The sequence below is a fragment of the Tamandua tetradactyla genome, chromosome 3, assembly GCF_023851605.1.
Source record: "Tamandua tetradactyla isolate mTamTet1 chromosome 3, mTamTet1.pri, whole genome shotgun sequence".
Classification (NCBI taxonomy): Eukaryota; Metazoa; Chordata; class Mammalia; order Pilosa; family Myrmecophagidae; genus Tamandua; species Tamandua tetradactyla.
In genome coordinates this window covers 24070628-24086645 of record NC_135329.1, presented here as the reverse complement: position 1 = coordinate 24086645, position 16018 = coordinate 24070628, and the positions used below count along the sequence as shown (strand labels likewise).

The window sequence follows — 16018 nt, the reverse complement described above, 5'->3', positions numbered from 1 at the left end:
GATTAAAGAAAGGCAGTTACCAGAAAAGGAATAGTGGCTTAAAATTGGAGCCTGAAGAGGGGTTAATTAAAAAAATAGGTGCCATATACTACCTCTAGGTAGGTCATAAATTTAACAATCAGCTTCCTAGCAGCCAAAGGAAAGAGGGAAACCAGGTCACTAATATAATTTATATAGCCATGACATAGAAACAAGCCCAGTAGTGAAGAGAAGCCCCCTACTCTCAAGGACCTAGAGTTATGAGATGAATAATGCCCTGGCCATCCTCAGGAAAGACCCCAAAAAAAAATTTCATGAGGCCATTGCTCAGAACATCCTCAGTTTAGGATGAAGACCTCACTCCAGTTGCCTCTGCAGGGGACCAATAGCCCTTCCAGCCAAAAGCTGCTCTGGCTTCATGTGTGTTAGAACATTTAGAACCCTGAAGAGTATTCTTCAGGCAATCCTTTATAGTTACTTTTTCTCATCCAACCAATTAGTCGAGCCAGAAATCTGCAAGCCCTCCTTGTGATCTCTTCCTCACCACCTGCATATTCAGTCCATCTTGATTATTTCTTTCGATACTTTTCAACTCCTACATCTTTCCATCCCCCGGTCACTGCATCCAGAAGACCATCCTCCGTGCTGACATCACCACATAGGCTCCTCAGCGGAACCCCCACAGAGACACGTGCCCCTCCAATTGCTTCCCCTCCCCAAAGCCAGAGCGAATGCTGGTCACCAGCTCCTGCCACTCTTCATCCACTTCCCTTCCCAGGTTTCTACTGCATTCACTTGAACGTAGGGAATTCAGCCAGGCTCATGTTGTCCAGCTCGACTTCCAGCTCCCTCCCTTCCACCCCCACTAGTCCACCCTCCAGGTCCTGACCACAGTGGCCTCCTGTCCTTCCGCACACACACTCTGATCCCCTGTCACACGTCGGGGCCTGAGCACTTGCTGCTTGTCCTGCCTGAAATGCTTTCCCCGCCCTCATGCCTTAGTTGTCTGCTCCAGTCCCAGCTTACCTTCAGAGAGCAACTGCAATTCTCCTGCCACACCCCCAGACTCGGTCTCCCCGCTATAATCCCCCTGTGCCCAATACTTCCTCTTCAAGCTCTTGTCTCAGTGTAGTTGAGAAACTAATATGTGCTTATGTCTGTCACTCCTGCCCGAGTATAAGGTGGCTCCACGCCTGCCTTGCTTTGCATTTTCCACAGGGCCTGGCACAATGGGACAAATGGATGATGAATGAATGTCTCATTGAAGTTTTAAATGTTTTGGTGATTATATATATATATCATAAAACTTGCCATCTGTTCTAGTTTGCAAGCTGCTGGAATGTGACATACCAGAAACCGAATGTCTTTTAAAAAGGGGAATTTATTAAGTTGCAAGTTTACAGTTCTAAGGCCATGAAAATGTCCAAATTAAGGCACCAACAAACAGTTACCTTCACTCAAGAAAGGCCGATGAAATTCAGGTTTCTCTCTCAGCTGGAAGGACACATGCTAAAGTCTACTATCTTTCTCTCCTGGCTTCTTGTTTCATGAAGCTCCCCCGGGGGCATTTTCCTTCTTCATCTCCAAAGGTCTCTCGCTGCATGGGCTCTAAAGCTTTTTCCAAAATGGTTCCCTCTTAAAGGGCTCCAGTAAGCAACCCCACCTTGAATGGGGCGGAGACACAGCTCCACAGAAACCATCTAATCAAAAGTTACTACCCACAATTGGGTCATAGCTCCATGGATACAATAAAAAATATTCCACCCAGCAGTAGTGAATGAGAATTAAGGACCCCTTTTCTGGGGTCCACAACAGATTCAAACTGGCACTCCATCCTACCATTTTCATCTATTACCAAAATTTTTTCATCACCCCAAACTGAAACTTTATACCCTTTAAGCAATAACTTCTCATTCTCCTCTATCCCTGGCCCCTGGAAAACTCTAATCTACTTTCTGTCTCTATGAATTCGCCTATTCTAGATATTTCATATAAGTGGAATTATACAATATTTGTCCTTTTGCATCTGGCTTATTTCACAAAGCAAAATGTTTTCAAGGTTACCCATGCTGTAGCATGTGCCAGAATGTCATTCCTTTTTATGACTGAATAATATTCATTTGTATGGACATACCACATTTGTTTATCCATTCATCTGTCGATGGACACTTGGGATATTTCTGCCTTTTGTCTGTTGGGAATGGTGCTGCTGTGAACATTGGCGTACAAGCATCAGACAAGATTTTAGTGTATTTTTGATGTTAGGGTGGTCAAGACCTTATTCCGTGGTAGGTCCCATGAGCACAGCTCCCATGCTGCCAGCTAAGAGCAGACCTTGTCATGTGAACAGATTCCTCAGAAGAGAAGGCCTCAGAAGACCCCGCTGCTGAGCTCTGGCAAGCAGAGGGTTGTCTGCTGAGTCCTGCCTCATATAAAGGCAGATGAATAAATGAGACCCACACAAGTCTCTCAACAAAAGTGTGCCCCGAACATTCCTTTCTGAGTGGTCTGCATCTTTGGTGTGCCCTCCAAGATGGAAAATTTGCAGAATGTCAGCAAATGACAATATCCTGACCCCACATCTCACTCCCCAACCTCCTCCACTACCCTTCGGCTCCACACCCTATTCTGTGGGTGGACTTGCTCTGAAGAGGCTGAGGGGCACCATCAGGTGCCTGCGAGCTCCCAAGTGTTCCCTGGGAAGCTGTGGTACATTAACTGAACAGGCAGGGGATGTGTTCCCAGCCACTGGTGAAGATTAGGGGAGCAGAGCAGACAGATGTATACCACTTGAGAAAATTACAGACAGACAAGATGGCTGGATCTTGTTTTAAATAATTAGGTGTGCATATAAAACACTTTGGCTAATTAAAGCATATTAACTAACGTGCTCAATCGGCACTGGCTATTTTAAGGGAAACTTATGGTTTGATCTTTTTCGTAAAGAGGGTAAGCCTCAACTCAATTGCTTAATACATATGGATTTAATTAATCAGAAATTTTTTTTTAGCATCTGCTGTGTTCAATGCACCAATTGAGTAAATCGAGCTTATTTTAAAAGCTATGCACCTGGGGAAAACTCTCAGGTAGCCCAGCTATATGGGTGGAGACTGAAATAACCTGTAAAGAAGCCAATTTGGCAATGTGTCATAGCCTTAAAAAGATGTTACTCTTGGCGCTAGCAGTCTCACTTATGGAAGCGTATTCTAAAGAAACAATGAATGTCGCATACCGAGATTTACTACAGGATGTTTATCACAGCTTTATGCAAGCGAGTGAAGAACTCCACACCAGCACAGTATCCAAAACTAAAGGATAGGGTTATGAATTAAATATTATGTGGCCATTGTAATGGATATTTATTAACATGGAAATATACCAAGATATATTTTAGAGGAAACAGTATAAGTGGACCATAAATCTACGTATAAAATTATATATGTTGGAAACTATATTATATGTAATTCCCAGAAGAATCAGACCAAGATATTTTCAGCTCTCTCTCTAGGTAGCACAATTCCATTGTTGTCATTGTCATTTTTACTTTTTATTGTGGAAAATTTCAAGCCAGTTAAAGCTAGAGAGAACAATATAGTGAGCCCTCTAATATTCCTCACCCAGATTCAACAATTGTCAACCTTTTGCCCATCTGAACTGTTATACTGGAGACATGTCAAAAAGACTCATAAAAAGGAAGGAGTCATTTGGGGTGGGGATAAACAAGGAAGGTGACCTTGAGGAGGACATAGTGAGCTCATTCCAGAAGGTGGTAGTCGGCAGGTGTAGGGGTTTTGTCCCAGCTCAGGAGTCAGGTGATATGCTTGGGGCAAGGGTCTCTCGTCTTGTTTGATCACCGCATCTGCCGCTCCCCAGCTGCCCCTGACCTCGTCCTCAATGCGGAGACGGTCCAGCAGAGCACCTACCTGGAAGACCGGCCCATGTTCATGCTCCAGTGCGCCATGGAGGAGAACTGCCTCTCGGCCTCGGCTGCCCAGACCAACCCCACCACAGGCTACCGCCGGCTTCTGCGCTTCTCCTCCCAGATCCACAACAACGGCCAATCCGACTTCCGACCCAAGAATGGCCGCCATGCATGGATCTGGCACGACTGCCACAGGTAAGCCTCCCTTCGACAGCGGCCAAGCTGCCCCAGCCCGACACCCAGCAGGGCCACAGATAGGATACTTGGAATCCCCAGGGTCACTCAGAGAGAGTCAAGAGGCCTCAGTCCAGTGGGAATGGTTTTCCCAGGTTGGATGAGTTGGGTTGGCCTTGCCAGCCTTCTGCATTTACCCAGGCCATTCTCCACTCCCAATTCCCCTGGCCCATCTCACCTTCCCAGAGCCCTATCCTCTGTCTTGCCTCCAAAACCACTCACATCAGGAAACAGACTTTGTTTTGAGTATCCAATGTCCCCTTTCCTATGCTCACACAATGGTTTTTCAAGTTGTGTCCCTCCACAAATTTGCGCTCTGCAGGGTACTTTGGGGTTCTGCAATTGTTTGACTCTGATTTCATTGAAAAATATTTTTTAAGTATTAGTATATATTTTAAACATCTCTAGGAAGACAATGGGTGTCTTCCAATGGCAAGAGCCTAGGAGTCAAAAGACCAGGTCCCTAAATCCAGTTGGGCCTCGAATGGCCCTTGCAGCTCTGTCAGCATGGGGGTCTGATTCCAGTGCCATAGCCCCTAGGCAAAAATGAGTGGAACCCTAGCCACCTTGCCCACCCCTCTGCCTTTCCTTTATTTCTTGTGCCCTGATATCTCATCTCATCCAGAACTGCCACCCCTGCTTGTTCACTTTCTCTTGCTCAGCCCTGTCAGTAGAAGCAAGCGAACTATGGAAAAGAAAGTGAGAGAGGCCTCTGCCTCAACCACTGCATGAATCCCCTGAAGGGGTCTGCAGACATTCACCCAGTACTTTCCCTCCTTTGCCAGACAGCCCTTCTGTAAAACAAAGCAGTGGTGCCTGAACCCTCCTTCTAAAAGTGGGGTCCAGGGACCAGCAACATTGGCATCTCCTGAGAGCCTGAGACATGCTGAGTCCCAGGGCCTACTGCAGCCCCATGAGTCAGCACCTGCCTTTTCCCATGTTCCCAGGAGATCGTGTGCATGACTAAGGCTGAGAAGCCGGGGTCTAGGTGCTCTCCAGGCTCCCTGCCAGCTTTAAAATGTGATTATTGCGAGGGGCTATATGCACAACCATGTGATGAGGCTGTAACCCAGTGATTGTATACTTCAGATGGAGTCTATGCTGTGTGGATATATATCAATAAAATTGCATTTTAAAAAAACCCAGTTGCAGTCCCCTGTCCACCCCCAAAAGGACTCCCCACAGGCAACTACTGTCAACTCTTTCAGCTGTTTCTTCTGATATTTACCTCCATATTCATAAATACCTGTTTCTGTTGCTCTTTGTTGATTTTTCCATTTTAGACATTATCTATTGACTTCCTACTATTAGAGGAGTAGGAGTTAGCTCTCTGCCATCACCCCTAAAAGTCAGGTGGGCACCAGTGAACTAGAACCCCAGTGCCCCATCTGAAAGAGAGGCAGCTCCTGCTCAGCGGGTTACTGTCAGGCAATGTAGCTTGTGCTGGCAGGTTGAGTCATCTATTACTTGTGTTATTCATAAGCAACTGAAACAGCAACAACAAAAAGATGTAATCACTGATAGGGGCCAGAAAACTGTCATTTATTGACCCCTTTCTAAGTGCCAGGCTCATCTAACCCTCATTTTCATTGGTAAAGAAATGGAGGCTCAGCCTTTATACAACAAGAAGTTACAGAGCAGGGATCCCAACTCAGGCTGAAGCCGGTCTCCCAAGGGCATGCGCTTTCTGTTACCTCTGCCAACTCTTAATCCAAAATCTTTAGGCATCTTTCTCATGTCACGATTTATGGCCTAGTCACATTCCAGTCAGTTTGGGGGTAGAGTTGTTTAACCCGTTTCAAAAGAAAAGACTGTGATATAATTGAGGGGGTGCTGTTTTTCCTTTCTAATTATTATCCGAATTTTTTGAAAGCTCTAATTAGCCAAAGAAACTTTTATCTTCCTATAGAAGCATGACAGTCTAATTTAGGGTGGAAGCCAAAGGGTGAAATTAAAGCCATGGCAATATTGGTGCCTGATGTCCTTTAGAGAACATGTGAGTAGAAGTCTTGGGCTTGCAGGGGCTGACACTGCTTATGGGTTTATAAGTAGATGGTAATTGCATCTCTGCCCTACATATGGTGGTCCTCCCAGAGATTACATGGTAGGAATCTCTGTGTGGCATATACTTAATGTCCAAGGAATCAGTCTCTCCTCCAAGAATAGTCACTTGGTATCATTGCTGCAGTGTTTCTTATGTGGAACCTTGGAGTCTCTGCTCTCTGGCACCATGCCCCACCTCTACCCTCCATCCTTTTCCTGTGATCTAGTTTGTTTCTTTGCTCACAGATGTTCTAGTCAATGGTTCAAGAGGGATGGGTAGGAAGGAACCTGCTGGCTAAAAGCAGATATCCCTTCAAGCATCTTCTCCCGGTCCAAACCTCTGTGAAACTATTACCATGAGCTTCAAGGATAAGAACTGGCCTCTGGGGCTCCAGATGACTTCTCCAGGCTCTGAGGGGAGGACCTTTCAATAGGGCTCTTGACCCAAACCTCTGTTGGGGCATCTTTTTGGGAGTCTGATGAAAGCTGGCTCTTCTTTCCCTCAAAAAAAAATATTTCTAGAAGACTTAACATATTATTTCAGCAGATTCATAGACACTCCAAAGCTCATCTAAGGAGCCCAGGCTAAGAACCTCTGGCTCAAGTTAGTGTGAGTGTGAAAAGCTCACTCACAATTTAATTGATCCTACAACGGGATACAGAGTATGTTCTTTGAAAGTTCTAAGATTAACATCTACCTCCACACACACCTTGAGAGTTTACAGCCAACCAGAAATAGAGGAAAATGTCCTCAGGGTCTCTCTTGTCTGGCCTCTGGCCTGTGGATTATGATTTCAATAAGGTCCAACCTTGATGAGGTCCACAGATGTGGGGCCACACCTGCTTAACTGGCACCTAATGTCACAGCCTTTGATAGGGCCAGGAAGAGCTGGGCACAGATATACCCAGAGTCCAGAGCTGCTCTGCCCTTCCTGAATCTCCATCCTTGCTGTATCCAAGGGATTTCAGAGGCACAGCCTTCCCACCTTGAGAGAGCCCTTGGAGAGGAAAGGGAGCTAGTGAAGTGGGCAAATAGAGGTTCCAGCACAGAGATTACAACCCTTCCAGTTGGAGAAAAGATGAGGACCCTGTTGCAGAAGAAAGACATCTGCTTGCTCCATCCCGACTTTCCCATGTGCTCAGCAGCCCCCGCAGGAGCCAGAGCCCTGCAGATGTGATATGAGCCAATCTGTTAGCCAATTTGAAGCCCTCATCACATCTGGAAGCTTTATACTCCCAGGGGACTGTGTAGCACATAGCACATAAGATGTTGGAATGGAGCAATCAGAAGGCCTTCTACTCCTCTGTGGCAGTACCTCCTGGGACAGGAAAACATCCTCAGAATCTCTGCAGTGAATACAGAGGTCAAGAGTATTATTCAGCCACAGGAGAGCCACTGGCCAGGACTGTCCGTTTTGGAGGCACTGGGGGATATACGGCAAGGGTAGTAAAAGATGCAGGTCAAAAAAACATCTCATCTACAATGGACATTGATTCTTAAATGAAAGTTTTATTTAGGCCCTGTGTTAGTTAGATTCAGTTGTCAACTTGGCCAGGTGAGCATACCTAGTCCTGTTGCTGCGGACATAAACCAATGGTACATGAACCTTGGTACGTGAACCTCATCTGTTGCCAATTACATCTGCAGTCAGCTAGGAGGCGTGTCTGCTGTAATGAGTGACGTTTGACTTAATTGGCTGGTGCTTAAATGAGAGATTGCAACGTAGCGCTGCTAAGCAGCTCGGCATTCCTCATCTCAGCACTTGCAGCTTAGCCCAGGCCTTTGGAGAAGTCACCCCGGGGAAAGTTGTTGGAACCCAGGGGCCTGGAGAGAAGACCAGCAGAGACCATCCTGTGCCTTCCACGTAAGAAAAGAGCCTCAGTGGAAAGTTAGCTGCCTTTCCTCTGAAGAACCAACAAAATAAATCCCCTTTTATTAAAAGCCAATCCGTCTCTGGTGTGTTGCATTCCGGCAGCTAGCAAACTAGGACAGGCCCCAAAGACCTAGAATAACAAGAACATAACCAATCTTCCCATCTTTCTCTGAACTAGCTTTTGCTAGAGCTTGACTGGTACAATCTCTTAGAATAAAGAGTTCCATGATCGTATGGCATAAGGCCACCCTTCCATTTTTCTAGATTGGAATGACTTCCAACAAGTGTCAGTGATACTCTCTCCTTTTTGTGTTCTAGAATTTCTTTCCAAGTCTATGTTTCCCTCTCTCTACCCCATGAATCAGGCTTCTTTCTAGACTTTCAAAGGTCAGGACTTCACAGCCTAGAAAGAGAAAAGTATATCTTCATCATCAGGACGCTCCCTCCCATCTACCAAGCGTTCCTGTTCTGGATTTCTGGAATGGGGAGGATGGGGGAGGGAGTCCTTCAGGTCCCTCCATCCAGCCAACTGGAAGCAAGACGTGGTGCGGGGATCATGTCCATGGGCCTGACAGGAAATCAGAGGGCTCCAGGACAGAAGCTCGCTGAAATTGCGAGGCTCCAAAGCAGGCGGTTCCCCTCCCAGTGTTTGCAGGAGGAAAGACTGAAGAGCTCCAGAAGAATCTTAAATCAAGTCTGCAGGAGGCAGGAGGAATCGGACAAGGTCAGCCTTACAACAGTCCATCTGTGGGCTCTGTCTGAATTCTGTTTAGACAACGAAACATAAACCTATTTCTCTTCAGTCTTTCCAGCCACTAAACAGGGTAACGTGAGCCCCTCTCAACGATGCGAACATATTTGAGGCAATGAGTCAGACCTCATGTCTCATCTTGCTCCTTCAAGAAGCCAAAATAGACTCTCAAAGCCCTCACCTCAACGGCCACAGAATGCCTCCTTGTGAATATTCGCACTGGGCCCCTGGCTCAGCATCATTTTGCTGGAAACATTAGTGACCTGGGGAAAGCCCAATGCTGGTATTATTTTTAACACAAGCAAACATAGTAGGAAAGAAAAAGAAAAAAAGAGTCTCTGCTACCCTCTCAGAAAACCTATCCTTGTAATTCCCCTCTCCCGCCTGCCCCATGCCTGCTTCCCAGCGGAGGAGCCTGAGGCCACGTACAGGGGGCTAGGGCAGCCACAGTGGGCCTGGCGACGGGAAGAATGAGCAAGCGGACAGCCACCAAGCACTCCCTCTGTGAAAAGCCCGGCTTTAGGTAGCTCATGTGACTGACCTTATGTGATTCTTATACTACCCCTAATGGTGGGTACTATTATTATCCCCATGTCACTGAGGAGACTCAGGTCACATAAAGAAAATGAGCGACTCTTGGTCTCCAGACTTTGAGACCTTGTTCTTTAGTTTTTCTCAATTTTTCAAGGGTCCCTGTAATGACCGAGACAAGCCTGTCCGAAGAGTTGCAGATGCTCGTGACCTACACGTTGCAGCTTAGGATGGGACCCTCTTCCTTTAGCCTGGGCCTGTCCTGAGCCAGCCCAGCAGCTCAGGAAGTCCTTACAGCAGAGTGCAGTTGCCAGGGTTTCCCCCTGTTTATTCTGAACCAAAGGCCTCACTCTCTGAGAATCGACATCTGTTTTCATCATCATGTAAACTATCCGCAGTGATGAGCTGCCGGGATCCACGTGTTCTCCCTTCTTGGGCTGGTGCTTTGTTTCCCTCCCTGGGAATGACTCACTGCACCATTGAGAGCTTTCTCCCCCTCTATGTTTCATTTGCTGAATGCAAGGAACAGACTTCCTGCTGCTCAGCTGTCTCTTCTCAGCTACTGGGCTGGCCCCCGCATTCCAGGGGCCAGGAGGCGAAGCCGCGGGCCCGTTTGGGGCAGCTAAGGTCTTCTGCCTGTTGGCCTGGAGACACACCCATCTCTGGACATCATTGGTGTACGTGTGCCTCCTGCTCTCTTTATTGGTGCTTATTCTTCCTTGCCTCTCCCCCTTACTCTACTTATCCCTCCTGCTCTTTGTTCTCTTCTCCCTCCTTCCATAGTCCCACTTTGAATAGTTATAAAAAGACTTCAAAATTTGATTTTTATTTAGTCTGGAGAAAGTGTGTTAAGAATAAATGAGTTGTAAGCTCCACTTCAGAGATAGAGAGGATCCCTGCTTATTAAAAATAAGAGCTTAATTTATTAAGCTCATTGTATGCCCAGCCCTATGCTGGGCATACATTTTACTCCCTGGTGCCCTCTGCACCCATAAATTATGTACATTGTCATTCCCATCTGCCTGACTCCAGAGCCCATTCTCTAAAGCACCAGGTTCCCCAGCTTCTATTTCTTCCCTGACATTAAGCTCTTTTTTCTCACCCCTCTCCTGCCTGGCCCCCCTTTGGACCCTGCTGGACTAGGTACTCCTGGGGTGAATCCCAGCTAGGCGGTTGAAGGCAGCAGTAGCTCCAGTCACTGACCTTGCACGCCCTTCCTCTCCCTCCCAGGCACTACCACAGCATGGAAGTATTCACCTACTATGACCTGCTGAGCCTCAATGGCACCAAGGTGGCAGAGGGTCACAAGGCCAGCTTCTGCTTGGAGGACACGGAATGTGAAGGAGGTATCCCGTGGGTGGGGGTGACAGGGGGTGGATCACAGGGACACGAATGGCCCCACCACCATGCCCACCTGGCCCAGAGCCCAGGCTTGACCTAATGCTGGACTCTGTCATTCTGGCCACTGCCAAATCTCCACACGACCCTTCTCTACACTGGATTTTTGTTGGTCTAAGTGTGGAGAGAAGGATCTCTAAGGTCTTTCATGTCTACAACTTGGGGCTGGAGAGTGTGGAGCAGACACCGAGGTCCCCCAGAGTTGAACTGGTAGGTCCACACGGTCTCCAAGGTAAAGTTCAAACCCTCTAGCCTGACATGCATATCCCATGCAGTCTGGCTGCCACAAGCCTCTCTCCCTATAAATCCCAACACCAAGCTCAGGCAACCCTCCAGATTCTCTCAGACTTCCCCAGGCAGAGGCAGCACCTGCTCCCCCTAGCTCAAGCCACAGCTGCGCTGGAATGACTTGTTTGCACTTCTGCATCCTGACATGACTGAGGGCCCTCCAGACAGACATGCTGGTTCTGCCTGGTCTAGCCAGTGCCTAGAAGAGTGCCCAACATGGTAGCATTCCAACTGGCTACTCAGTGATGTGGCTGCAGAATCAAACAGCAAATGGCTTTTGAGCACCTACCATGTGCCAGACCCAGTAAGGGTGACAAAAACAAGTCAGATATGAGCCATACTCCAGAAATTTCCTGGATAAATACACAACTCCCAGCTAATGACACAGACATAAATCCAGAATTTCCCAAAAAGGTCAAGGTAGACCAGAGTGGTCAGGGATGGGTTCACGGAGGGGGGGGGACTTGACCTGGGCCTGAAGAGAGGGGTGTGATATACGCAGGGATCAAGTGAAAGGATTCCATTTAAAGGAGAGTAGATCAGAAACCCACCCCAGGTGGGGATGGGATGCTAAACCCAGGTGAAGTCAGGGTGGGCAAGAGGGATGCTGTTAATGTGGGATCTGTGGACCAGCAGGACTGCGGGCCATGTGAGAAGGTGGTATGTAGAGAGCAGAGGGAGAAGCTTGGGACAGCGGGCCCATGACTGGGCTTGCCTTCTGCCCCACCCAGACATCCAGAAGAATTACGAGTGTGCCAACTTTGGAGAACAGGGCATCACCATGGGCTGCTGGGACGTTTACCGCCATGACATTGACTGCCAGTGGGTCGACATCACTGACGTGCCTCCTGGAGACTATTTGTTCCAGGTAAGGGGAGCTGGAAGGGCTGCGAGGATGGTAGTGTTAAGGCTGTCAAAAGAGCAGGATCCTACCCCAAAGGCCATTAAGGGTCAATCAGGGAGCCTAAGTGTGTGAGGCATGGGGATGTGAGAAATGGGGAGTGCTGGGCCCTGTGGGGACCAAAGACTTTTAAGATGTTCACATGCAATTCCATTAACACCTGGTACTTGCAAATCAAAAGGCATCTGCAGGCCAGGTCTGGTCCTCAGGCCAGGGATTTGTTCTACAACTCTAAGGCAACCCACACTTTTACCTTAACCACATTCTCCTCCCACCCACTCATGCAATTTCTCCCAATGCCTTCACTCTATCTTAGTTAGCTCTGTGCTGTCAAGGCTGAAAGTGGTGAGCCATTTACCATCAAGTGTTTGTGACTTACCTTGCCCTGAAATGTCTTCCTCATAAAGGAGGATCCGCAGAAAGGGGTGATCTTTCCTTCAAAAAAATGAATCTATAGTGGTAGAATATCAAACCCCAGAGACAGCCTATGCAAGTGACTATTTTTGTGGAGACTTCCTAGGAGTTCCACATACTCTGCTGGGGGTGGCCAGCCAGACCTGGAGGGCAACCAGGAATACCTTGCCCTCCCACCGTCCTACAAATAGCTGCATGACCTTTCCCAGGGTCCTAGCTGGTAGGAGATGAACTGAAAGGGGAACAAGGGGCTCCATATTCTTAATGTGCCTTCCTCCAGTGTTGTGCTTTTGCCTGCCAGTGGTTCCATTTTGCCTTCTTTTTCTCTCCTACATCCCCGCCCATATTGCTTTCAAGCTTAGCTCAGTTGGGTGGCAAAGTTGAAGACCAGAAATGTGCCATTCTGAAAGCTTTCCCAAGTGGGGACAGACAACTCAGGTCTGGTCCCTGGTCCCCACCCTACAGGCACCTGCAGAGAAATGACCACAGAGGAACTTTTGAAAGATTTCCTGGGCAATTTCAGAGGCTGGAAATCGGACAGCAAGCCCTTTTCCACCCACAACCCAGAACCGCAGACTTGGAAAGGCCCAAAGAGCAGTGTGCTCTTTATTTAACAAATGAGTATCTGTGTCTGTGAACATGTATGCAGCACATGGTGGCTTGTGTTTGAGGTTTCCATCACTTTGCTGGGTGAATGTGAATCATCGCTTATTCTGACAAGTACCAGCTACTTAATAACTTTGATATATTGAATATTTATGATGTGCCAGGCACTGCCTAAGTTCCATGAATGTATTCTCACTTAATCCCCCATGAAAAGCACATTGCCCTTATCCTTATTTTCTAGCCAGTCAAACCCAGGCCACATCAACTCTAGACTGTGTTCTTGAACCCTAAACTATACAATTAGCAAATTAACTCATTAGGGGCACATTAAAGCCTCCAGTCAACCTATAAGAATATTTCCCTTGAGAGAGACATGTGAAAGCCCTGGCCTGGAAATTCCCTGGCGCTTGTCCTTTGCCACGTGAACCCAAATCCCCTGCCTTCATGACAGGGGATGAGCCTGGCCAAGGAAGAAGTGGCGTTCAAAGCAGAGAGGCCTGGTGAGCAAAGGTTCAGAGGCATGGCTGAATTTGTTACTAGGCACCTGGACACCCTTTTAAAATACCCTCTTTCTCATCATTTCTTAGATTCACAGCAGATTTTTCTTCTAAGAAACCAAAGCAACTTCCTTCAGATGCTCACAAGATTTAGGACCATGAGAGTTGGATGGGACTGTGGAGACTGTCTTCCAGCCCCCACCCCCTAAACAGGCCAACCTGGCCCCCGCAGCCCTGATGCAGGCCCTTAATGCATCCCTACCCTGTGGCCTCACTGCCAAGCAGCCTGGACAGCCCCCCACCCCGGGTGGCACAGCCGTCCTCCCGCTCAGAGAGGCAGAGCCTTGGAAAAGGCACTGCATGTGCAAGTGCTTTCGGGAAACTTCACGTGAGGAATGTGTTTGCCCAGGGCTGTGTGCTATGCATGGGCAGGGTGTGTGGAGGGCCAGGGGACAGTTAGGGTCATTGGGCAGAAAAGAGATGAAAGGAAAGGAAAGCCACCAGAGCAGGCATTTGCCTGCCTAGCTGAAGAAGCAGGGGACAAGTGGGCCAGAGCCCCTCAGATGCAAGCCCCCCAGAATGGCCCCCACTGCGCCAGACACAGGACTGGGGGCCATGCCAGCTTGTTTCCCACAGCGTATCTTTGGGCAGGTCTGGCCTGCCTGCCAAAGGGTCCTGTCCAGGCCTATCAGAAGGAGAAGTCCCATAGGCCACAACCTAAAGAACTGTTCACAGTGAGCAGTTCACACTTCCTGGGAGGCAAGTCCTGTCACTGTGTCCTCCACACCTGGGTCCACAGCCCCAGTTACTGCTTTTGTCTCTTCACCATCCTGCCTCCTCCCTTTCTTTTTTTTCAGTCTCATCTCCCCTCAGTGGTCCCCTCACAGAAGCCCTCTCACAATGATGACCCTGTCTATTCCTGCTCCCTTGCGCCATGACCTCCTAGCTGGGGAAAGGAGGAAGAAAAAAGTATGTGTGGGGGGGGGGAGGGGGCAGTCTCCGCAGCAGTCACAAGGCCCCAGGGCCCCAGTACTCAAACTGGCAGACTGGGAAGGGGACTTGGAGATCACCCAGTCCAGGTCATCCTCTCACAGTGGAAGCACCAAGGCCCAGGGAGAGGGAGAAGCCTGTCTAGGGGCACACGGCTGGGACCAGCATCATCTCCCAACCCCTTCTCTTCTTACTCTCCACACTGCCGGCTGTTCTCCCCACACACTTCCAGTGCCTTCCAGCTCCCTTCTAGTTCTCTTCCACATCTTGTTCTGTGGCAACCCAACTCTTGCCTTTCTACCACCTTCAAGCATACTAGAGCACCTAGGAGAGGGTAATTCCCCCCCTTTTTTTTAACATGGGCAGGCACCAGGATTCGAACATGGCAGGCAAGAACTCTGCCACTGAGCCAACATGGCCCACCCGGGTAATCCCCTTTTTGTGGTCTGGTGTGTGAGTTACAGAGGAACAGAGATACATAGGGGTCTCACCCCTCCAGGCCATGCTCATATCTGCCTCCCCTAGGATTTTCTTGAGACCCACAAACTCTTTTCTGGCCCTCCCTGCCCCTGACTCCAAGGATCTGCCATGCTCCCCTTTATGAACTCTGGCTCTGGAGGCTGAGCTGTTGCCTCGCAGAGCCCCTGGACCTGGGGTGGATGGCTGAGGAGGGAGTCCACAGCCTTCTGACTTGATTCCTCCCCAGGTTGTCATCAATCCCAACTACGAGGTTGCAGAATCTGATTACACCAACAACATCATGAAGTGCAGGACTCGCTATGATGGCCACCGCATCTGGATGTACAACTGCCACATAGGTAAGACCCTGGGTCCTCCTGAGGATGCTGTCTCCCCCTTCCTCAGGCCTACGGCTCCCTCCCTGCAGCCTACCCTCCAGGAAACAGGCAAGAGCTGCCCTACTTTCTGTAGGAACCAGAGGCAGCTTCATAATTTGGGTAAAGATCTTGGGGAATGGAGCCAGCATCACATGTCCACGTTCAAGAAGGAAACCACAGACACAGAAGCCCGGGATGGAGTGTGAGTTTTCACAGCCAGCTCAGGCCAAGCAAAGAGGGCAGTACTGAACTATGCCTGCCCCACACAGACCCCAAAGCTACTTCCAAGCTGGAGCTGAAGCCAACTCATTATGCTTATGACCTCAAAAATGTGGGCATCAGCAATTTGTGGGCCCCAAGTATCAGGTATTCCTGTCAAGAACTGGAGGTTAGCAGACCTGTTACTTCTAGTTTCCAAAAAGGAAACATTTTCCTTAGATTAAATGACTTGGGAGAGAAAAGGGACAGCAGGAAAGCTTCCACAGGAAAAGTAATGGGCCTCACTCTTGGTGAAAGTCAAAAGTACAATGCATCACAGGCAGTGCAATGGTGGCTCAGTGGCAAGAATTCTCACCTGCCCAGCTGGAGACCCGGGTTCAATTCCTGGAGCCTGCCCATGCCAAAAAAAAAAAAAATACATGCATCACATTCATTCATCCATTCAACCTCTACAGAACACCTGATATGTACCCAGCCCTGATATGTACCTGGAGGTCCTAGTCCTAGAAGAGGCTCCCTGCCAGGCAGCCTTGAG

General features: G+C 48.5%; 1 protein-coding gene across 6 annotated transcripts in view; it reads left to right on the top strand.

Annotated features, from left to right (window-relative positions):
- The window catches only part of LOXL2 (lysyl oxidase like 2), a 95045-nt gene that overhangs the window by 77912 nt on the left and 1115 nt on the right, over positions 1-16018 (top strand). For 2 of the 6 annotated variants that reach the window (XM_077152793.1, XM_077152792.1), the window contains exons 10-13: positions 3853-4096; positions 10565-10680; positions 11752-11888; positions 15135-15246. In XM_077152793.1, the coding sequence (XP_077008908.1) occupies positions 3853-4096; positions 10565-10680; positions 11752-11888; positions 15135-15246 (609 nt within the window). Of the gene's footprint in view, positions 1-3852; positions 4097-10564; positions 10681-11751; positions 11889-13528; positions 15083-15134; positions 15868-16018 lie in introns of those variants that run through there. The other 4 variants (XM_077152790.1, XM_077152795.1, XM_077152789.1 and 1 more) reach the window with 4 other exon arrangements.